At 38.0% G+C, this 23,886-nt stretch overlaps 1 protein-coding gene and 1 long non-coding RNA gene across 4 annotated transcripts in view; one reads left to right on the top strand and one right to left on the bottom strand.

Moving 5' to 3' along the window:
- ALG5 (ALG5 dolichyl-phosphate beta-glucosyltransferase) overlaps positions 1-14,775 on the top strand; it is a 33,385-nt gene extending 18,610 nt beyond the window's left edge. For 2 of the 3 annotated variants that reach the window (XM_032611713.1, XM_032611715.1), the window contains 3 exons: positions 5,303-5,454; positions 12,380-12,465; positions 14,566-14,775. In XM_032611713.1, coding sequence (XP_032467604.1) covers positions 5,303-5,454; positions 12,380-12,465; positions 14,566-14,681 — 354 coding nt within the window. In that variant the 3' untranslated portion in view covers positions 14,682-14,775. The remainder of the gene's footprint in view (positions 1-5,302; positions 5,455-12,379; positions 12,466-14,565) is intronic. The other variant, XM_032611714.1, reaches the window with a different exon arrangement.
- Positions 994-14,559, bottom strand: LOC116743329. The gene is made up of 3 exons (XR_004346736.1): positions 13,126-14,559; positions 6,175-6,240; positions 994-2,257 (listed from the first exon to the last, which is right to left on the bottom strand). It is a non-coding gene; the product is annotated as an uncharacterized LOC116743329 (long non-coding RNA).
- Positions 14,776-23,886: the final 9,111 nt, after the last annotated feature.

Here is a 23,886-nt window from a genome sequence, read left to right as displayed (position 1 = left end):
GATTAGCATATTCAGGAATTGATTTTTTTTTTTTTTCATGAGTATACAGGGAGGATGTAGACTTCACTTTGATTTTGGATACAAGCAGCTCTTTTTTTAAGACACAAAGAGAGTCCCCATTCAGTTATTATATAAGGCAAATTTCTCCAAATGATCCATTTTTGAACCTATCAACTTGCCTTTAGTTTTTCTCATGTCAGCACACTTAAGTACTATATTTTAAGTTTTATTCAAAGTTTAAATTTGTTTTTAACTGTTCCTCTTAGAAAAGCATTATACCTTCAGATTTGTAAAGTTGTACTGCCCTTTTTAGTATATTCAAAAAATTGACTGAAGACATGAACTTCTTCAGGTTGTAATTTACAGATCAGGCTAAGAAGCTGGAGTAACTTTGAGGAAAAAAATATAATAAGGAACTACTTTATGCAGTATTTTTTATTTTAATTATTTTTTCACTTGAAAACGTAGACCTAATGTATCAAGCTCCGTAATTGTCCATTTTATTCTTAACAGTTCATCTACTAGATTGGTCAAGTAGATCAAGAATAAAGCCATATTTTCAGTGCAAGGTCAAAATTATCTGGGGTGTTTTGTTTGTTTGTCTGTTTTTTCTTTAATGCATGTTCTTAGGCCAATCCCAGACACTAAGTCAGACTCTAGCCACGGGACCAGGAATGTGCCTTTTTAACAGTTTCCCAGGTCACCCTATGCATACCAGAGTTTGAGAACCAGTGGAATAAAAGATTGAACCTTTCCCTTAGTGATTCTGAAGTAGGACATGAAAATATTCTCATTTTTTCCCCAAGATATACTGATGGCAGACTCATAAAATCCCTTAAGGATTTTGCTCAAATGTGGAAACCTGAACTTTCCTTTTTTTGTTTTTGTTTTTTTTTTTTTGCAGTACGCGGGCCTCTCACTGTTGTGGCCTCTCCCGTTGCGGAGCACAGGCTCCGGACGCGTAGGCTCCACGGCATGTGGGATCTTCCCGGACCAGGGCACGAACCCGTGTCCCCTGCATCAGCAGGCGGACTCTCAACCACTGCACCACCAGGGAAGCCCCTCCTTTTTTTAAGAAATAAATAATTTTAACATCTTCAGCATCTAGTCCAAATGTAACTCTATAACCCTATGGACTGTTATTGGTGTTTCAAAAAGGTTAATCTGTTAACCATAGAGAATCAAACTCCTAGAAATTTAACACTGAAAGAGTTTAGAGATTAGCTAGTCCAACTTCATCACTTTACTGATACACAAGAGATAAGGAAAGAAAAAGTGCATGTGCGAAATGTTCAGCACATTATTTATCATTGTGAAATACTAGAAACTATAAAATACTAAATCCCAACACTAGAAAGTGTACATATTTCCCCTGGACGAAATGTCATGCAGTGATAAAATAGATGATAATGGAGACTGTATAATCATGTTGGGAAATACTAAAATATTAGGTTGTATGGAGAAAAAACAGTATGATATTGTAAATACAGTATAATTGTGTAAAAAACACTTAATGAAAATAGACTGATGTTAATTTAAGGGTTTTGTGAGTAAATTTGGTCCTTTTTTAAAATATATATATAGATAGGGGAAAAGAGGATTATCTACTTGGAAAGGAAAAAGGGTTGGAGAAATAGGAGGCAGTAATTAGGAAGCAGTTGAAGTAATCTAGGCAAGAAATAGTTGGGACCTGTATTGGTGGCAGTAGAAAAGAACTGTGGTTTTTGATTTTGTTTTTAACGGTGCAAATTCTCTCACTTAGAACTTCCATTGGTTGAAAACTCTTTGAATTTTTTTCCAGAATAGTAAGATGAGGCTGTGCTATGGTCTGAACCTTCTTTTACCTAGTGATGCTTTTAACCAGTCATCAAGGGATCTATTCCAGGATCTATGTGTTTATAATTTATGTTGTCATCTGTCCATCCATTCCTCCATCTGTAAAACTTAGTTACTGACATAGTGCTTTTGGACCCTACAGAGGCTGCTACTCTAGAAAGAAAGGGTAAACTGGTCCACTGACTAGAGATCAGCAGTTGTCCTCTGCAGATGCTACGTATAACTCCTGCTGAGTAGGCTTGTAGTTCAAGTCCAGGTGATTCTCACAGAACTATACCTGTCTTATAGAAGGTCATCTCCAAGGGGCAACACAACCATCTGCCACGTGTCCAAGAAAATGCGGCGTGGCCTTCCATTTCTCAGCCATTAGGGTGTTCTCTTAATGTGCCATAGGTAATATAAATCCTGCATGGTGATCGATCTGTGGACAGTGAGAAAATTATAAAAGTATTAATTAACCAAGCTAGTAAACAGCAACTTCAGTAGCCTGTGTAGTTTTCAGTCTTATCTGTCCTAAATACCTTTACACATATTCTCAGTTAATCTTACCGTCTGTTCTGTTGCTCTCTTGGAAGACAAACATGCATGATACAGCACCATTGGAGTCTTTCAGGCATACTTAAAAGTGTTCATATGCCCATGTGTTCTGTATAACAGTTAAAACAGTCATGTTTATATTGTCTGGGTATTCTCAAACTTTCATTTTTAAATGATTCAAAATAGAATCCATTACTGTTTGTTTGATCTCTTTAGATTTTTTTTTGAAGAGTCTGCTTAAGTCTTAGGACTTCTTTAACTTCTCTTTTTGAGATAATAAAATTACCAGTCAGCTTTAAATTTCACCTGAATTCCTTGTTTACACTTCATAAACATTAGAGATGATTGTTAATATTAAAGCAGTGAATGTTTTTAAATATCTACTTCAGAAGTTCATATGCTATTCTATGACTTTGTTACCTTCATTTAACTAAATAAGTCTATCCTGTAGTATGTTTTTAGATGTCTTCTAAATTCTAAGATATTTTGCCAAGTTTTAAAAATTAAAGAAAGTTCCAGTTGTTTGTAGATTATATTGTTATGCTTTTCAATATGTTAGAAATGAAATAAGTTAAAGTCCTCACGTGAACTCAACATGTTTCTGTTTTTTAAAAAAATAGCCATTATCCTAAAACAAACAAAAATCTATTAACATCCAAGCAAAAGCAGTCATGAATATTTTCATTTGGTTACTAGTAAGCTCATCTAAATCATGTTAAAAATCATTCAAGGAGAATAGTTTATAGGTATTACTTTTCTACCTTTTTTTTTTTTTTTTTTTTTTTTTGCGGTACATGGGCCTCTCACTGCTGTGGCCTCTCCCGTTGTGGAGCACAGGCTCCGGACGCGCAGGCCCAGCGGCCATGGCTTACAGGCCCAGCCGCTCCGCGGCACGTGGGATCCTCCCGGACTGGGGCATGAACCCACGTCCCCTGCATCGGCAGGCAGACTCTCAACCACTGCGCCACCAGGGAAGCCCAATTTTTATTTTTCTGTCTTTTGATTTCTGTTTGTTCCTTTCCTAAGCATAAATGCTCTTTTGGAGGTTTAATCTGTCAACCAGTATTTATTGGAAATATTTTAAATGAAAGGCACTGAGCAAGCTGTTGTGAGATTCCCAAAGTATTTTAAGATGAGGTTTCTGCCCTATCTGCTTAGAGAGGTAAGACATACTTACATCAAAACATAACTAACGATTCTAGGTGATCAGTGATAAGTGCTAGAGCTTTTCAAAGAGTTTGTTTTATGTACCCTATAGATAAGTATTTTATTCTTCCTTCCCTTCTTGCCCTACTTAATACACAAGTGAAACTGTGGTCAGGAGGTTAAAGTGAGCTTTCAAGCCTTCTTCCCTTATTAAAAGCTTTTATTAAGTTTCTGTTACTTCCTGTACCAAACACTTGGTTAAAGCCTTTAATATTATCTCGTTTAAACTTTACCTTTGTGAGGCAGGCATTTTCATTCTAGATGAGCAAAGTGGGATTTAGAGAGTGGAAGTAACTTGTTCAAGGTCAGCCTGCTAATCTTTTTTGTTTTGTTTTGTTTTTTATCATTTTTTTAAATAGATTTATTTTATTTATTTTTGTTTGCATTGGGTCTCCGTTTCTGCATACAGGCTTCCTCTAGTTGTGGCGAGTGGGGGCTACTGTTCGTTGTGGTGCACGGGCTTCTCATTGCGGTGGCTTCTCCTGTTGCGGAGCATGGGCTCTAGGCACGTGGGCTTCAGTAGTTGTGTCACGCAGGCTCAGTAGTTGTGGCGCACGGGCCTAGTTGCTCTGCGGTATGTGGGATCTTCCTGGACCAGGGCCCAAACACATGTCCCCTGCATTGGCAGGCGGATTCTCAGCCACTGCACCACCAGGGAAGCCCACAGCCTGCTAATTATTAATGGAGCCAGGATTCAAATATAGGCCTGCTCAGCTCCGTGGCTTTTCTCCCATCATTTTTTCACTGTTGAGTCATGATTTTGTTCAATGGTGATAGAAAAAGACATGTGAATGAAGAACAGTACTAAAGATTACAATAATGAAAAAGAAAATCCCAAAGGAGGAAAGGACTTTTATTTAGTAGGATAAGATATTAAATATTCTGCATAGACTTTTACTGGTTTGCTTATGTGCATATGTAATATATCATTCCATGGGTCTATTACCATAATTATAGAAAACTCTAAGAGATCTTATATATTTTTAATCCTAAATATGAAAGTCTTGAATTCAGTGATAGTTAATGATTTTTTTAAGTTTGCATTGTTTAATGAATAATGGAATATGTGTCATGTATAACGACTAATAACAATAGTGAATTCTCAGATAGGATTAGACTACTTAAGTTTAATATCCAAAGTATTAAAGAACTTTCCTGTTAAAATATATTTAATCAGAAATATCTGTCATAGTTAGAGACACTGGGTTTTTGTTTCAAAGTCCTTTCTACTCTGTGACACTCGGCTGTACCTCTTCTATCACATCCTCATTAGCTAGGTATCATACTTCAGGTTGAAATCTTAGTGTTTCATTTTTCCAAGATATTCTGGTAACTCACCTTTTTTTGAAACGGAAATGTGTTTGGGGCACAAAATATAAGGTGAATGAGATGTTCTCCTGGCTCAGAGCAGCCCTCCAACTGCTGTGGTACATTTCTGGCGCACTGAAGCCCTGACTCTCACAGGCACTGTGATTCTTCTTGTCTGACTCCACCTCCAGGAAGTGAGTAACTACTTTTCTAGCCTCTGTCCAGCTCCAAGCATTAGGCGTCCTCACAGTTTCTAGAATAGACTTTGCCAGTGCAGCTAATGGAACAATGGCGTTCATGTGTGAGATCTACCCAGTCAATTAAGTATTAAGTTGCAGTTGTCTACAGCCAGGTGTTTTCAATGTCTCCTTTATAGATAAATAGAAAAGTCATTTATATTTTGTCTTTGTTTCAGCGTTCTTACTTCCGTACTCTTCTCATGTATGGGTTCCACTTTCTGGTGTGGTTCCTTTGTGTCAAAGGAATCAGGGACACACAGTGTGGGTTCAAATTATTAACTCGAGAAGCAGCGTCACGGACGTTTTCATCTCTCCACATTGAACGATGGTAGGTTCCTAACCGGAATGTGTCTGGTGTATCTTATACAGCAGTTTCTCCAGGTAATGGGCAGCAGCCCTGTAGTCCCATAATGAACATCCAGGTTTAAACAAAATTGACACTTATATATGTAAACTTAATCTGTACCCTTACAGGTTTGGTTCTTATTTATCTCAAACCAAACATAGGGTATAAAGTTATATATTTACCTTAATTGTAGACAGTATAAATTGAGAGGCTTGAAAACATCCTGTTACCTTAAGCTTCCTTTTTTTCCTTCAAAGAAAAAGCTCAGACATACCAAAGCAGAAGAGGGTACCCACTTTCTCTTCTTTCCTTTCTTTTGTAGGAGTAAGTTCCCTCTCCTGCCTAAGACCAATCCTTGGACCTCTGCATCCCCTTCCACCTTCTAACAACCCAGTCCTGTTCACTTACTTTCTCTCCTGTGTATTTAGCCTTTTCTCTCAACCACATCTTTCCCATCAGTTTTTTCAAGTTTAAATTTCTCTTGCCATTAGAAAAACACCCTCTCCATTGACCCCTGCCCCCAGCACCCCTTCAACTCTAGCCCTCTTTCCTTTCACAGTGAACCTTTTCTTGGAAAAGTGGTCCATATTCACTGTCCCCATCTTCTCGCTTCCCACTCACTCCTCACCCATCCTCCCATCTAAACATCTAGTTACCCTCCTATGATTAAATCCAATGGTCATGTTTAAGATGACGACTTACCGTCTCAATGAACCTGTCAGCAGCATTCGGCCTCTCTTTGTCCCAGACCTCGCCTCGGCTCCCAGCCTGTTTAGGGAATAACAGTCACATAGAAGCCTGAAACCTTGGAGTCATTACAGCCTTCCCCACAGCCCCTCCGTATATCCAGCCCATGACCGAGGCCTGTTGTTTTGAGCTTTTATGTCCCTTCATTCCTCTTCATCTTCACCACAATCCAAGACATCAGTTCCTATGCTGCAGTCCAAGGGGACCCTTCAGAAATTAGAAGTGATCAGTCATGCACCTCTTCTGCTTCCCATTGCCTTTCGGTGCCTTCCAAGGCCTTGAGAGGGATACCAATAGGCAGTATCAGTATTGATATTACGGTTTGGCCCACCTGAGTCTCCATGTGCGGATTCTTCCTTCTCACCACCCACTGCCCCTCCGTCAAGGGCTCCTTATCCTTCAGATCTTCGTTAGGACAACCTGCCCTCACTCTCTATACCAGATCAGATGCCCCTGATTGTATGCTGCTGCAGTGCCATAAGCCATTCTCGTAGCACCTGTCACATCTGTAGTGTTTTATTTGTGTAATGTTTCTTTTTCTCTATTAAAACATAAGCTCCACAAGAGCAAGAATCCCATCTGATTTTGCTTATTGTATAGCAAAGAGAGTGCCTGGCACATCATAGGTACTCAGTAAATACTGTTGAAAGAATACTTACTGTCAGTACCGGGTTCTGTGTGAATTCTGTTCATGGTGGGAGTCTGCATAATTATTCCAGTAGATGTTCATTTTTATAGTCTCTATAACGTTCATGTGTCTATTTGCAAAGATCTGTTATCTCTGCAGAAAGAGATGTCATATAATCTTCCCAAATAACTATAAAGAAACTGTAGTTTCAGAATTAAAATTATCAAACATGTTTTTGAATCTTTCTTTCCTAGATTAAAATTTTTTAAGTAATGTATATTTGGTTTTAAATTCTAGATGCATGTTTCTATTATGTTAAAGAATAAAATATATTGATAGTTAATGGACTCCAAAATCAGAGGATCTTATTTATTAAGAAGCCACTCTAGAAATAAAGTCCTCCCTCTGCATTAGATATTTTTCAGTCAGTTGTTATGTCTCCATCTATGGTCAAAGAGCTAGGTTCTTTGTAGTTCAAAAGGAAGGATTTAAAAATGGAGAACATTAGGGTTAGGGTCGATGACTTAAAAATTATGAAGTTTCCTTATCAGGACTGTTGTTAAGTCAGGATTGTTGTAAGGCAGCATTGTCCAACAGAAATATAATATGAGACACAAATGCAAGCCATATGTGTAATTTTACATTTTCTAGTAGCCACATTAAAAAGTAAAAAGAAAGGTGACATTTATTTTAATACTGTATTGAACACAATATAAATGTAGTCATTTCAGCATGCACTCAGTATGAAAAAAATACTGAGCTATTTTACATGCTTTTCTTTGTACTGTGTCTTCACTCTACAGTACATCTCAATTCGGACTAGCCACATTTCAGTTGCCCAGCAGCCAGCCACATGTGGCTAGTGTATTGGCCAGCACTGTTTCAAGGTTTTATGGGTTTTTTAAGTTAAAAAACATGTTTTTATTTTTTTCTTCTTTAAATTTTATGTTCATGTGCATGCCTTTTTAATTATTTATTTGCAATTTGATTGGCATAATATTGACCTTAAAATTTTAGCCTCTCACATCTCTCTTTAGGGTCCAGTTATGTTTATGTTGTGCCCATAAAGGAGAACCTGATTAGCAGTATACCCTTCACCACAGTTATGTTTCATTGTCTTTATTTAAACATCTCTGTTCCTTCACTTCAATCAAGAAAGACTAAAGAGCAGATTTGTTTTTTCTTATGCAGCATAAGTTTTAGAAACCAAATTGTGCATCCACTCATTTCCATATGTGTCTTCTTAGACGGTTTTTTTAAGAGGACTTGTTCTAAAGATTCACAGAAATTTTTCTCGTAACTTTCAGGGAATCCAAGTCAAGTAGAGTTTCTAGGTATTAAAACACTTCAAGGTATACGCTGTACTGCTGAAGTTAAAAGACTACAGGCATCTCTTTGATTCCGAATTACTTGAGTATGGGTAACGTTAAATGTTAAATATAAATATGTATATAAAATCTCCATCCTCTGAACTCTACCTCACCTAAATTCTTTCCATTTAATGTTAAGGTATAATTTGACCCAATTTATGAATAATTTTTTAAATGGATTCTTTGAAATGTATTTCTAGTGAATTTTTAAAAATTTTTAATCAATGTTATTCATATTTATAATTTAAAGTCATTCCATCAGGCTTATAACAAGAAAACAGTTGTCCTTTGCCCCATCTCCGTCCATCCCCCATTCCTGCTCCCTCACTCTAGTCACTTTCATCTCTTTACTGCTTGTTTGTGGTGTTTGCTTTCACATTGAAAACAATGGGTCTGCATAGCTACGTCTCAGTTTTTCAGTTTTAGATATTAATTTCCACAATAGGAAATCAATGGACAAGTATTTCGTTCTCTTAAACTCCTGTACACCCTCCATAGATATGCTCCTAATACAGTTTTAAAATAATGTTTGCTTAGCTCAGCATTGATCGTTATAGCTGGGTAAAGAGAATTCAAATTTGAGCCGTAGCATGCAATGGGATTATATGACCCACATAGTTGTAGTACTTTTTGTTTTTCTAAAGGTAATAACTGGAGTTTTTTGCTGGCATTACTTGACCGTGGATCTAACACTTGTCCTCACTCTCTGACAGAAGCATAAGTTCCCAGACACATCAGATTATGCCTCAATTCCATCTTTTTCTTGGAGATGGAAAGCCTTTCTCATTGGCTCTTTCTTTCTAGTTGTGTCCTGGCCTGCTGCAGCTCCTGTCCTAGATCTTGTTTTCCTTGGTTTCCATCCTAATTTAGTAGAGCACACCTCTCTTACACCTCCTAAAAAATATGAGAAAGACACTGCAAGACCCCACATGTAGAGACATGCCTTGATTCTACCCTCATACTTGTTTACCGGTTAGCTGGAGAAAGAGTTATAGGTTGGAAATCCTTTTTCCTCTGGATTTGGAAAGCATTGCTCTGTTGTCTTTGGCATCAATGTTTCTGTGGGAAAGCCCACTTCTGTCTATAATCTAATCTTGATTCCTTGTCTATGGCATGTTTTTTCCACCCCACTTTGGAAGCCTTTTATTCAGTGTTTTGAAATGTCATGATTCAGCGACTTAACGTGGCTCTTTTTCATGCATTTTGTTGAGTACTCAGGAGGCCCTCTAAGTCTGGAAACCCATGTCCTTTAGTTCTGAGAAATGTCCTTTATTCATTTCTTCAATGATCTCCTCTGTCTTTTCTCTCTTCTCTCTTATAAAACAGATATAGAGCTTCCCTATTGATCCTTTCATTTTATTTTCTCTCCCTCTTCCTATTTTTCTTCTTTTGAGATGTCCTCAATTTTATCATCTAACCCTCCTTTTAAATTTCTATTTCTGCTATCAAAACCTCAATTTCCTGCAATTCTTATATTCTAGTATTCATTTTTCTAAATCTGTTCTTGTTTCATGACTACAGTAGCTTAGTAGCTTCCACTAACACTTTATTTTCTTCTTGCATTGTTTCTGTTGCTCCACTTTTTTTCTTTATGTTTGCTTTTATCATTAACGTTTATCCTCAGATATCTAGTGTGGTGCTAAAAATTTTAGCTCATCAGCAGCTGGGTGCGTGGTCAGCAAACTCTGACTGACTGATAGATTTCACTACAAATTAAACTAGTGGGGCCATTTTGTGTGGGTAACTCCCAGCTGTCACTATGTTTGGGGCTGGTCATTTTCACTAAATTGGGATCCTTCAATTTGCTGCCTAAGAAATATGATCCTGGCTGCCAGCATTCACAGAACCGGCTGGAAGAAAGGAGAATCTCATACAGATTTTCAGTGAGCCCTCCGGTTTGCAGCCCACCTGCACCTCCACTTACAGAGGTCACTTGGGCCCTTGATGCCTGAGCCTCGGGGGCTCTGTGGTGCCCATTAACCTGCTCTGGGCTTCTCCCTCTGCCGTTGTCTACTTTCTAGTTACCACTTGTCTAGCTACTTTCCAACGTTCACATTTTTTGTTACTCTCATCTTCTCCTCTTTTTGTTCTCGTATGGTTATCCCATCATTGTCGTTTTAATTTTAGTGGGATTTCAGGAGGGAGCAGTAGGGTGTGTGTGTGTGCCATGTTTAGCAGAGTCTCAACACACTCTTTGTTCTTCAGAAATACATCTGTTCCTGAGGTAACAGCTGTATCAGGAACTGAATAACAAAAGAAAACGTGGTGACTCTGCCCTCCCCACATTTACCAAAACTCAAGAAGTCATTTCAGTTGGAGAATAACCCTTATGCTGCTTCTCTTTATTGGCATAAGGTTCCATCCAGAAGTACTTGGTATTTTAACTATAATGTTTCCTTTGGTAACAGATTGGTCTCTTATTTGTAATATGGTGATACAAACTGCAGTTTTTGTTTTGTGGTTTTTTGTTGTTTTGGGGGTGTTTTTTTAAATAAATATCTCATGTCTTCTAAAATGTTTAAGGGGAGAAGTGTATAATAAAAATAATAGTTTATAAGATGAATAGCCCTTTCAGTTTTTTTAATCTAAAAAAATTAATTTGTATTTGTTTATCAGTGGTTTTTTACCCCACTCCTTTTCATTCATCATTTTTATGTTGTTTTGTGTCTTTGATGAGTCACTAATTCTATATGATATCTTTGGAGAAATACGTAATAATCTTGATCTGATTATTAATTAGCATTACTCAGCAGCCCATTAGGTAACTTTTTGGTTTTATGTTAAAGGAAAGTTTTAAGGGTTAATATTCAAATTATTTCCTTCTTTCATGAGTGTCACAATTCTACTTAGCGGAAGTTTTACTTAGTCCTTTTAGAAACACAAAGAACACTTTTGTAGATGGTTTTATCATCTTAGGTAAATATTTTATTAGGATAAGGAAAAGCATTAAGTGTTTAAAAAAAAATAGTTTTCATATTGAATTATCCAAACACTTGGGATTTAAACTAGTTGCATAATGGATGGTGGTGGTATTGTAGCCAAGAAAACAAAACTCCCAAATTCAGATTGTCTGGAATCAGGGAAATCAGATAGAAGTGGATTTTAGGCGTTTTCTTGTTTGTGCTCATATCTTAAAACCAAGCCTGGGAAGTCTGAAGTGTGTTCCATGCAGTCTAGAAAGTGGGGCGTTTCATGTCTCAAGAATGAAAGCAAAACAGTGAAAGACTTCAGTGCTTTTCGAGACAAGTAAAAGCATGAAGTGCAGCACAGGCAGTGGTGCTTCTCTTTCTGAGTTTAATGCCAGTGAAAGGAAGCAACTGGTTGAGAGAATTTTGTAAAAATCCAGGAAAACTTCTAAGTCAGGATTCAAAAATGTTAAGGAAAGCAGATTCGACGAAAACCAAAGGGCTGATTGAAGAGGAGCTTTTTAAGAAAGAGTCTTTCCTAGGTAGAAGGAAGGCTGAGCTGGGAATTCAGGCTAGAGATGATTTTAAGTGTATGTTAAAATGAGACAACGTATCTAATTCCTATGTATATATGTAGTTATACCCACGAGGCCTTTCAGGCCAGCCTAAACTGGCTTTTCACTTCCACCAGCTGCCAGTACTGTATTGGCCAGGACGGCACTGGGGAGGGGAAGAGGGAAGGCAGGCCACAGGGACCCCGTACTTAGAAAAGAAACCTTGATTCTTTGGCGGTAGAAGAATGTAATCAAGCAGCTCTAAAGTGACTGAGAACATTTTCTCCTAGTGCTTCTCAAGGTTCTGTTTTACCAGCTCTCTGAATCAGTTGAAAATGCGATCAGTTCTGTTTCTTGAGCTAGTTAAGGTTGGGATTTGAAAACCATCAATCTTGAACATTTCCAGGATTAATTTTCTCTTGGAGCCCAGGAGGCCATTTTTACCTGAGAGTTTCTGAGTTGTGACAGAGACGCCATATTTCTCATTTATATGTTATGCAGTGACACGCGATGTTATATTATTTGCCTTGAAGCTCCTGAACTACTTTGCTTTTATTTGACCTTATGTTTATCTGGCCTTCACTTTACAATATAAGCTTTTACATCTGCTGTGTAAGCTTCTTTAAAATATGCCAAAGTAGAGATTTAATTACACTCTGTTTGTCTTTTTAAAAATAAATAGCAATGTATTTTCTATTTCAGGGCATTTGATGTAGAACTGCTTTACATAGCACAGTTCTTTAAGATCCCAATAGCAGAAATTGCTGTCAACTGGACTGAAATTGAAGGTGAGTATATTGTTTACATTACAGCTGATCTTAAGTGGGGGAAGACGTCAGACCATACAGTTGTCCAGTGAAGTCAGCTGGCTTTACTGTCACCCCAGCTCAGCTGTCCTAACTCAGAGGCAGTTTCATAGACAGTAAGTACTGCCTACTAATCCTTGCCACCCTCCTCCAGCTGGCTTACTGCCTTCTGTAAGCCCATAATTCATTCTGTAAATGCCTTCTTCTCCTAAGAGAAGAAGTCTCTTCTTAGGGTCTTCATTAGGCCTACTGGCTTGCCTAAGCAACTCAATAAAAACTTGTACAGTAGACAGGATCGTGGTGATTTCAGGCTAGAAGCAAGGTGAATAGTCTTCAGATAAACTTTATTGTTTGTAATACCAGTTATTTTTTTAGTATTATTTCATTACTCAGTGAGTTTTGAGTACCTACAAACCACTGTGCAAAGCTAAATAAGGAATTAGTTGTTTTTACTCCAAATGTCCATAATCCATTCACAGCCGATTTTTAACTGGCATCTGTACACATATCCAAAAATGTAAAGATTTCTAAGATTTAAAATGTGAAATCTGTCATACTTCCGAATAATTTCTATTCAGAAAAGCTTAGACAGCGCTCACTGTTTACAATTTAAAATATATTCTATTGTTCTCCTTTGCTTACCTTAGAATGATCCTAAATTAATTCACAGTGTAGGAGCAGTTAACTGGAGACTTTTTCAAAGTCACCTCTCCCCCAGGTAAGCATGGCCTCCTCTTGAAAAGTCACTGTTGAAGTAAGCAACTTCACATGTTTAGGGACAGAAGAAGGTTAAGAACCCGTCTGGAAATCATACAAGCTATGTAGACCTCTTGGAGTCTTGCTGAGTCATATCAAGTTTACAGCGGTTTGACTCACCTCCACAGTAGCAGCCTAGATCAAAGGGGATGGGAAGCAGGTGAAAGGATGCCTCAGACTCGTTAGGATCAGCTCGGTGGATGTGTCTGTGTTGATCTGTGCCCAGCATAGACTCTATGGGAAGTTGAAGTGGGGAAAAGTAAAAATATTTTTCATTTTATATCAGTTGCTCACTTGCATTTCTCAGAGAGTTGAGTGTTAAATCTCGATAACCAGCACTTAGCAGTTTTTCTGTTAATCATCCCCAAACCCTCAGCCATATACAATCCGTGCCTCCCCACTAGAGCAGGGCCATCTGAAATTCTCATGGTTTAGATCCTCCCAAGTTTTATTTCACTTCAAGGTGTTTTGTTTTTGTTGTTTTTAGAGAAACCACTCACTTTGGCTTTGAAGATATTTAAATCTCTTATCCATGATTTAAATTAATTACGGTGGATGTGTTAACTTCATTGTGGTAATCATTTCACAGTGTATACAGCTATCAAATCATCACGTTGTACACTTTAAATACATTTCAGTTTTATTTGCCAATTACACCTCAGTAAAGCTTCTGGTGGGGGGGAGGGGTGGGAAGAAAGGAACAGAGAAAGAAGCTAGAGCATTTGGGCTTCAGTCTGGAAATTGTCAGTGACCGTCCTGTGGTCTTTACCACTTCACTCTACCATCCAGCATGCCAGTTACCTGAGATTGGAGGGCAGGGCAGGTCTGCTTCTGACTTACCAAAAAAACAATTCCAAGGGGTAAAATCAAGGAATATAAGCTTTTAAGACATGCTCAAGGAGGCAGATCTCATGCAGTCAGCTGCACTTGGCATGTTGCCATTTGACAACCACTGGACAAGAAGATGGCCTATAGCTAAGGTGTATTTATTTTATCTGATTGAGAGCCTTTGGTAGAATTAGAATAAAAGTTGGGTTTTTGTCTTGGCTTTCTTATCTCAGATTATTAATCTGTACTTGTATTATGTATAGAGGTGTATCTGATTCTCTGTAGTACATGAGATTGAAAAGCAGTGTGTAAGACATGAAGATTTGCCCCCAAAAATCATTTTTAAATGTACAAAGGAATTGTTTAACAGACATACATATATAATATAAATAATGTAAGTTAAATTAAGGTGACTAGAAGCTCACAAAGGTCGTGACTTCTAAAATACAATTTTAAACTGTTATGTTTCCTGAAAATATATTTATTTTTAAATTGCAGGTTCTAAATTAGTTCCATTTTGGAGCTGGCTACAGATGGGCAAGGACCTACTTCTTATACGACTTCGATATTTGACGGGTGCCTGGAGGCTTGAACAAACCAGGAAAGTGAATTAGGTTATTTGCCATCTTTGGTTGTATTCTTATCCATCAGTGTCACATTATTTCACTTGAAATTAAAATTTTAAATAAAGCTGGAATAAAACTGTTCCATTGTATGCCTTTTGATAATTTTAAAGAATTTACTCCAGCAGTACAAATCTTTATACCTCTTTTGGACACAAAAATTTTTAAGGTGTTTGTAACAAAAGTCAGATTTTCTTTTGCTTTAGCAATTTTATTCGTTTAGATTAATTATCATTATGATTCTGAGAAATACAATTTTTAAACAGAAGACAGAAGCTATTATTCTTACTCTAAAGTGCCTTATTCTCATGAACTTAAATATAAACCACAATCATATAGGTGTTCAGGGATTTAAAAATAAATGTTTAAATATATATAAATTTACCAATATTAAACCCATAAAACTTTTTCATTCTGTAAAAGTCTAGGAAATTATGTTAAAGAAAGGATATGGGCTTGCTCACAAAGGTATCCACTTTCTCATACAGTCTTATTTATCTCCTTCCAAATTTTTCTTACCTCCTGGCAACCCTAACCTCTTGAGTTCATGTTAATAAAAATTGGAAATTCTTTATTAAAAAGAGAAAGTTTTGCGATATTAATAAATGTATTTACTTAATAACATCAGAAGCCTGTGTTTTTGAGAAACTAAAGACTAAAGAATAGCAATTATAAAACAATGATTATAAAAAATAATCCTAAAAATAAGAATTAGATTGTTTCTGATGTTTTAGAGAAAATAATAATAATACCTAACATTTACTGAGCGTTGACTGTCTGCCCACCACCTTTCTAAGCACTTAGTATATAATGACTCACCTAACTTTTACAATAGGAGAGGGAACTCAAGGCACAAAGCAGTCACTTGCCCAAGGTCACAGAGGTAGGAAACAGTAGAGTTGTGACCCTAGCCCACATAGTCCGGATCCAGGGCTTACACTCTTTAATGAGTATGCTACTTGAGTTTCTGACAGTATGATAACTGGGGACATGTAAGTAGAAAGTTTCAGAAGCACGTGAAATACAACGTTTTAAAGACAAGACTTACGTGGAAAAGTAAATAAGCTAAAGATGACTCCTCTCCAGTAGTTTAAACAACAGTGACGCTGTCACATCTGCACTAAACAAGCGCCTTGAAAACAGAAAGCATTTCTTACTCCAATTAGTATGCCCAGTACGGTGCTTAGCGTAAGCACTTACTATCGATCAAGTAAATAAACAAACTTCATTCACTACCAGGTTTTGAGAGCCTTTAAGTCACTTAAATGAACAGAACAAAACAAGGCTTATGCAAGTAGAAATGAGAGAAAACAAATAGTAAGATGACCGTGAGCATTAACAGAATTTAAAGTTACAAGCCTTGAGCCAAAAATAAGATCCTTAATGAAACTATAATAAGACAATAAAATAATTTATTGTTCTTTGTAAGCTAGTGATAAAAATGTATGTTTGAAGCAGGAGAGGAATTTTCAGGAAAAGGGTCAATAGTTTTTTATGTAGTTCACCCATGAGCCCTATTAAGAAAGGTTTCTGATATTCTTGATGCCAGTTTATCTTCCTAGGCACAGGTTCACCTAAGCTAACAGCGTAGTACAGACTCGGGGGCACTCTGTAAGAGAAAACGTAGTTTAACTTGTTGACATTATAGAGCCTGCTAACAAAAAGAGGCAAGCAGCCATAGCAAAAGCAAAAATATCAGCTACTATCATTTTACTATGTGCAAGGAACTGTGATAAGAATTTCATGTGCATTACTTAGCTTAATCCGATGAAACAACTCTATCATACAGGTATGACTACCCACATTTCAGAAACGAAGAAATAGTGTTAGACAAGCGATTTGCCCAAGATCACACAAGTAGCCAGTGTCATGCTTCTACTGAAATAAAAGCAGGAAATAGGATCATGGGCCATGATTAAAACTGAGGGTACAATCTCATCACAATCAGACAACATGACCATTTACAGTACTTTCTACCTTCTGACTTGTTCTTATAGAATATGTACATGGAGTTTATTTGACTTAAGATTATGTCTGGATGATGACATGTTTCTTGACATCTGTAATTCTATGTCTCTATGTAGTTGTGTATTTCCACAATTCACAGTTGATTCTCCAGTTCTGTTTTCCACTTTTTTTATTGTTATAATCTCCTCAAGGGCGGAAACCTTGCCTTTTATTTGTGTGTCTCCATGGCATCCTAAATTGTGATTGTTCAATAAAGGTTTCCCAAATAGTTAGATAATGCCAGCATTACAATTCATTTGTCCAAGAAAAAAATTACATGAATGAGGTTATCCATTTTATCGACAGCTAAATGTCCTGAAGAAGCAGTCTTATGGGTTGCTTTGTTTTTATGCAAACTCAAAGGCACCAAATCTACAAACTAATGATTTTATTATGTCCATCCAATATAGGACTTATTTGGAATTCACTGATTTTGAAGTAAAACTCATTAGTATTTTGATGGTCACAAAAAGCAATACCTTCCCAGATTTGATCCTCTAGACAACTACTGCCCTTCTACAACCAAACACTACAGGAAAGAATGGTGACCTCACACCTGCTGACAAGAGCCCAGGCTGAGTGGGGAGCCAAGATGTACACCCTCACAAGGCTGGAATCAGGTACCTAGACATCCTCACCCGGGTGATGTCAGAGACACCCAGCAGGGAGCAGGACTTTCCTCCCGCAAAGCCAATCCTGAGTCCGCACCAGGGGAAGCTGGCCTTGCACTCCCCTCTGCAGTAACAGCAGCTCCACCCCCTCCCAGGGATGGAGTCAGAGGAGGCACTTCCTCTGGTGGCCTCGAAGTGATGAGGCCAACCCGCTGCGGTGACAATGAAGACCATGTAGTGAGCCAGAACTCCTACCCCTGCCCAAGTATAATAAATAAATAGTCCCCCTTCCTTTGGGTGTCAGTGGGGGCCAAGGGGAGAACCTGTACTTACACCTCCCCTGGCAATATAACAAGACGCTGCTCCCCCTTCTCAACCAGAGGAGTGTCAGCTAAAACAAGAGTTGTGAATAAGATCCAGAGTCTCAGAACATAATAAAAAAAAATGTCCAGGTTTCACAAGAAAATCACTCGTTAAAGCAAGAACCAGAAAAACCTCAACTTGAATGAAAAAAGACAATCAAGAGATGCCAACACTGAGATCACAGAGATGTTAGGATTATCTGACAAGGATTTTAAAGCAGCCATGACAAAAATGCTTCCAAGGAATTACAAACATGCTTGAAATTAATGAAAAAAATAGAAAGCCTCAGCAAAGAAACAGAAAGTCTCAGCAAAGGACAATATCAAGAAGAACCAAATGGAAGTTTTATTTATTTATTATTATCTTTAATTTTTTTATTTCGGCCACGCCATGCAGCATGTGGGATCTTAGTTCCCCGACCAGGGATAGAGCCTGTGCCCCTCAGCAGTGGAAGCATGGAGTCTTAACCATTGGACTACCAGGGAAGTCCCCCAAATGGAAATTTTAGAACTGAAAAATACAATCACTAAATAAAAAGCTTGGTGGATAAGCTCAACAGCAGAATGGGGGTGGCAAAGGAAAGAATCGGTAAACTCAAAGATAGCACAATAGAAATTAATCTGATTAAGAGAGAAAAAACAGAAGGAAAAAAAAAAGGCTCAGTGAAACTATAAAAAGATCTAACAGTATCATCAGAGTCCCTGGAAGGGTGGAAAACATCCTTGAAGAAATACTGGCTGAAAACTCCTCAAACTTGTCAAGAGGCATAAATCTACAGAATCAGATTCCGTATAGGATAAACCCAAAGAAATCCATACCAAGACACATCACAATTAAAATTCTGAAAACTAAAGACAGAAAAAATCTTGAAAGCCACAAAAAAAAAAAAAAACCAACCTGACACCTTACCTATAGTGGGGAAACAATCAGAATGACTGAATTTGCCATCAGAAACTATGCCAGTCAGAAGGATGTGGCACGATATTTTTTAAATACTAAAAGTAAGAAACTGTCAACACAGAATCTCATACTCAGCAAAAAACAAATCTTCAAGTATGAAGGGGAAATAAAGACAACCTCAGATGAAGAAAAGCTTAGAGAACTGGACACCCACAGACCTACCCTAAAACGATGGCTAAACAAAATTCTCTAAACAGAAAGAAAACATCAAAAGGAAACTTGGGACGTTAGGAAGGAAGAAAATACATGGTAAGCAGAATATTGACAAATACAAAAGACTTTATCTTCAAGAGTTTTATATTATGTTTGATGGTGGAAGCAAATACTAAAACAGTCTGATGTGGTTCTAAATATATGTAGTGGAATATATAAGACAATTTATTACAAATGAGGGAGGGAAAAGGGGCAAAAACAGAGGTAACAGGCCTTGCAATCCCCTAGGCAATCTTCTGACATCGCAGTTGGGGAGCTGTGACCCACAGTTGGAGAATCAATAAGCTAAGTATGCAACTAGTGCCCAATCTGTCTTTTTTAAGATAAAAGAAGTATTAGCAGAATCTGCCCAAAGCAAGCCCTATTCAGAAGGTGACAGATTCTCATACTAAAGTAGGTGGGGTAAGAGTTTGACCCATTAATGTTTCCAACTATGATTACTTTTCTCTTTCCACAGGCCAATTATTTAAGAGAAATAAATTGAGATTTTAAAATTTAAAATCCTCAGTTTAATCAAGTCCCATAGTTTTTTGAATTTCTCGAATACCTGTACAGTCACCATTTCTGATGATCAATCAGTGCATGACAGCTGAGTTTTAGCTGCAATTTTATCACACTTTTCAAAAATAATCATTTCAGAAGAAAACACTTCCGACAAAAATAGAACCTTATTTATATTTCTTCTCTTTTTTCTTAAATTTTTTTAACATCTTTATTGGAGTATAATTGCGTTACGGTGGTGTGTTCGTTTCTGCTTTATAACAAAGGAATCAGCTATATGTATACATATACCCCCATATCCCCTCCCTCTTGCGTCTCCCTCCCACCCTCCCTATCTCACCCCTCTAGGTGGTCACAAAGCACCAAGCTGATCTCCCTGTGCTATGCGGCTGCTTCCCACTAGCTATCTATTTTACATTTGGTAATGTATATATATCCATGCCATTCTCTCACTTCGTCCCAGCTTACCCTTCCCCCTCGCCATGTCCTCAAATCCATTCTCTACGTCTGCATCTTTATTCCTGTCCTGCCCCTAGGTAGAACCTTATTTGTATTTCTTATGGGAAATATACGTTAGAAATTTAAATTTCAGACTTCCCTGGTGGTCCAGTGGTTAAGACTCTGTGAGTCCACTGCAGGGGACGCGGGTTCAATCCCTGGTAGGAGAAGATCCTGCATGCTGTGCGGCGCAGCCAAAAAATAAAATACATATATATATATTTTTTTTTTTTTTTTGTGGTACATGGGCCTCTCACTGCTGTGGCCTCTCCCGTTGCGGAGCACAGGCTCCGGATGCGCAGGCTCAGCGGCCATGGTTCACGGGCCCAGCCGCTCCGCGGCATGTGGGATCTTCCCAGACCAGGGCACGAACATGTGTCCCCTGCATTGGCAGGCGGACTCTCAACCACTGTGCCACCAGAAGAGCCCTAAAATATTTTTTAAAAAAGAAGTTTAAATTTCATTAAAAATGTGGTTTCTTGGACATCATTCTTCCCTCTGAATAGGCAACTGATGTGGAAGGATACTGTTTGGGTGAGTCAGGAGACTTTTTTCCAGTGATGAAAGCTGCGTGCATCTCAGTTTTCTTATCTATAAAACAGTAATACAGAGATAACACATGAGCTGCTGAATGAAATGAAATATACAAGCCTAAGCTTTAAAAACAAGAATTTCATGAAAATGAAAGATAACACATATGCTCATATCGGAGAATATTTTATATTTGGTAAATGCAGAATATTATCTTTTATTGGTTTACAACGTACCTTATTCTAAAGGTAACTATTCTAAAAGACTATTTCTCCACCCAAACTTCTCTCTTAAATAGGAGAGCAAAAAGTAATGGATTATACTAACACACCATTGTAAAGCAATTATACTCCAATAAAGATGTTAAAAAAAAAAAGTAATGGATTGGCTTTCTTCTCTGCTTAACTATTTTCAATAGAGGCCTTAAAGCAGATCTAAGGCTCACTAAACAATATGTGATACGATACAAGCACATCATGAAGACTCTTTATGAATCTTAAGATTCTGTATGAACATGAAACATTTGTACAGAAAATGCTTTTAGAGATGTTCTTTTATTCTCATTTAAAGTGTTCTGAATATTTCTTTAATTTCTCCTAGAATTCATTCTTTCAGAAGTCATCTATAAATTAAAGAGTGGGCTTCCCTGGTGGCGCAGTGGTTGAGAGTCCGCCTGCCGATGCAGGGGACACGGGTTCGTGCCCCGGTCCGGGAGGATCCCACGTGCCGCGGAGCGGCTGGGCCCGTGGGCCATGGCCGCTGGGCTTGTGCGTCCGGAGCCTGTGCTCCACAACGGGAGAGGCCACAGCAGTGAGAGGCCCGCGCACAGCAAAAAAAAATAAAAATAAAAATAAAAAAATAAAATAAAGAGCAATGTGTGGCTGAAAGAGTATAAAGTTTATTAAGCCCTTATAAAATAATGCCACAGAGAATGGCAAAAAGTCAACATACTGATCGCTAACAAATACCAGGGAGAAACTTGCATCTTCCTGCCAGGCAGCTAGTAGGCAGGGATCTTGGACTTCCAGCTTCTAGAACTGTGAGAAATAAATTTCTGTTGGTTAAGACACCCAGTCTATGGTATCTTGTTGCAGATACCTGAACTAAGACACCCATTCTTAGTAGTAAAGCTCAACCATAATTCTGTGATACCTTAGGATGTTGCCTTTTATCCCAGAATGTATTGCAAAGTTCCCATATCAAAATTAAACTTATCTTCATCTTAAAAACAAATTTCTGCTATTCAAAAGGAATGGGAACCCATTCAGTCCTGTGGGGATCAGATACCACAAAGTCAAGTACCCCCTACAACCCACAAAAATTATATTGAAATAAGTGGATAAAATTTAAATTAAAAAGTCATTATAACTGGGTTAGGGTTTGTGTTACATATACCATCAAATAATTAAATCCCACATGAAAATAAGAATAAACCTTAAACTTACCCTTACTGTTAAGTTTTGTGGACCATACGACTCTCCAGGTGCTTTAACATGTCTACCGCTTCCCCAGAATGACTATGAATCACCCCTAACTTCACCCCACTTCAAAACACACACACACACACACACACACACTTCTAGTTTTTCAAAAAGAAGACCAGAGGCAGGCGTTGCTTTCTCCTGCACTGCTAAGCCCTTGGCACACCAAAAGCCTGGTACGAATCCAAGCCCAGGATCCGTTACTCTATTCTCTTCCTCTATTCCTAATACACCTCCATACATTTAACAAGTATTTGATGAGCACTTACTATATGCCAGGCCCTTTTTAGGTGTTGGGAATAAACAAGAACAAAATCAGACACACTCCCCATTCTTTTAGATATTACAGATAATTAAAGGAGACAGACGGTAATCAAGTAATTAAATATAAGTCAATTTGGAACAATGGTGTTGGTTATGAATGAGAAATACATGGTTCTACAAGATAATAAACCAGAGAGTCTAACCATATCAAAGATGCCCAAGAAGGCTTCTCTAAGATGTGACACTTGAGCTGAGATCTGTAAGTAGGTGTTAATGAGACAAGGAGGGGAAGGAAAAGCCCAATACAATGGAGCCCAACGGAAATGTGAATTGGGAGTTAACAATGGTTGAATAATTCCTGCCATTTAATTAAGTAGAATGTTTTCTTCTCTTTTCCTTTTATGTGTTGCATTCATTCATTTATATTTATTTATTTATTTTTGACTGTGTTGGGTCTTTGTTGCTGCGCACAGGCTTTCTCTAGTCATGGCGAAGGGGGCTACTCTTCATTGTGGTGTGCGGGCTTCTCCCTGCGGTGGCTTCTCTTGTCGTGGAGCACAGGATCTAGGCACGCGGGCTCAGTAGTCGTGGCTCGCGGGCTCTAGAGTGCAGGCTCCGTAGTTGTGGCACACAGGCTTCGTTGCTCCGCAGCATGTAGGATCTTCCCAGACCAGGGCTCAAACCCGTGTCCCCTGCCTTCGCAGGCAGATTCTTAACCACTGCGCCACCAGGGAAGTCAATATTCATTCACTTATTCATTTAATTTGTTAAAAAACTTTGTGGGTTTCTTAAAAGTAGTAGAGGCATCAAAGAATGAGGATCAAACATGACAGCAGAAGTATAGGCAACAAACGTAAAAACAGACAAATGGGATTACATCAAACTTTAAAACTTCTGGGCGTCAAAGGAAACAATCAACAGAGTATAAAGGCAACATACAGAATGGAAGAAAATACTTGCAAATCACATATCTGATAAGGGGTTAATATCCATAATATATAAGGAGCTCCTACAACTCAACAACAAAACCAAACAATCAGATTTTTTAAATGGGCAAAGGACTTGAATAAAAAATTCTCCAAAGAAGATACACAAATGGCCAACAAGTATATGAAAAGATGTTCAACATCACTAATAGTAAGAGCAATGCAAACCAAAACCACAATGAGATGTCAACTCACACCCATTAGGATGGTCACTATCAAAAGAACAGAAAGTAAAAAGGGTTGGTGAGGATGCAGAGAAATTGGAACCCTTGTGCACTTAACATTCTGGTGGGAATGTAAAATAATGCAGCCATATGGAAAATAATATTGAGGTTCTTTACAAACTTGAAAATAGAACTGCCATGTGATCTATCAGTCCCACTGTTGGGTATATATCCAAAATAATTCAAAGCAGGATCTCAAAAAGATAGTTGCACACTCATGTTCACTACAGCATTATTCACAAAAACCAAGAGGTAGAAGCAAACCAAAGGTCCACTGACTGATGAATGGATTAAAAAAAAATGTGGCCTATACATACAATGGCAAATTATGAAGCCTTAATAAAGAGGGAAATCCTGCCACATGCTACAACATAGATGAACCTAGAGGACGTTACGCTACGTGAAATAAGCCAGTCCCAGAAAGAGAAGCACAGTGACACCATGTATATGAAGTTTCTAAAAGAGTCAAAATCCGGGGCTTCCCTGGTGGCGCAGTGGTTGAGAATCTGCCTGCTGATGCAGGGGACACGGGTTCAAGCCCTGGTCTGGGAAGATCC

Source organism: Phocoena sinus, chromosome 18 (assembly GCF_008692025.1).
Source record: "Phocoena sinus isolate mPhoSin1 chromosome 18, mPhoSin1.pri, whole genome shotgun sequence".
In the NCBI taxonomy this organism is placed as follows: Eukaryota; Metazoa; Chordata; class Mammalia; order Artiodactyla; family Phocoenidae; genus Phocoena; species Phocoena sinus.
The sequence above is the reverse complement of the archived record's forward strand: the minus strand, read 5'-3'. Positions and strand labels throughout refer to the sequence as shown.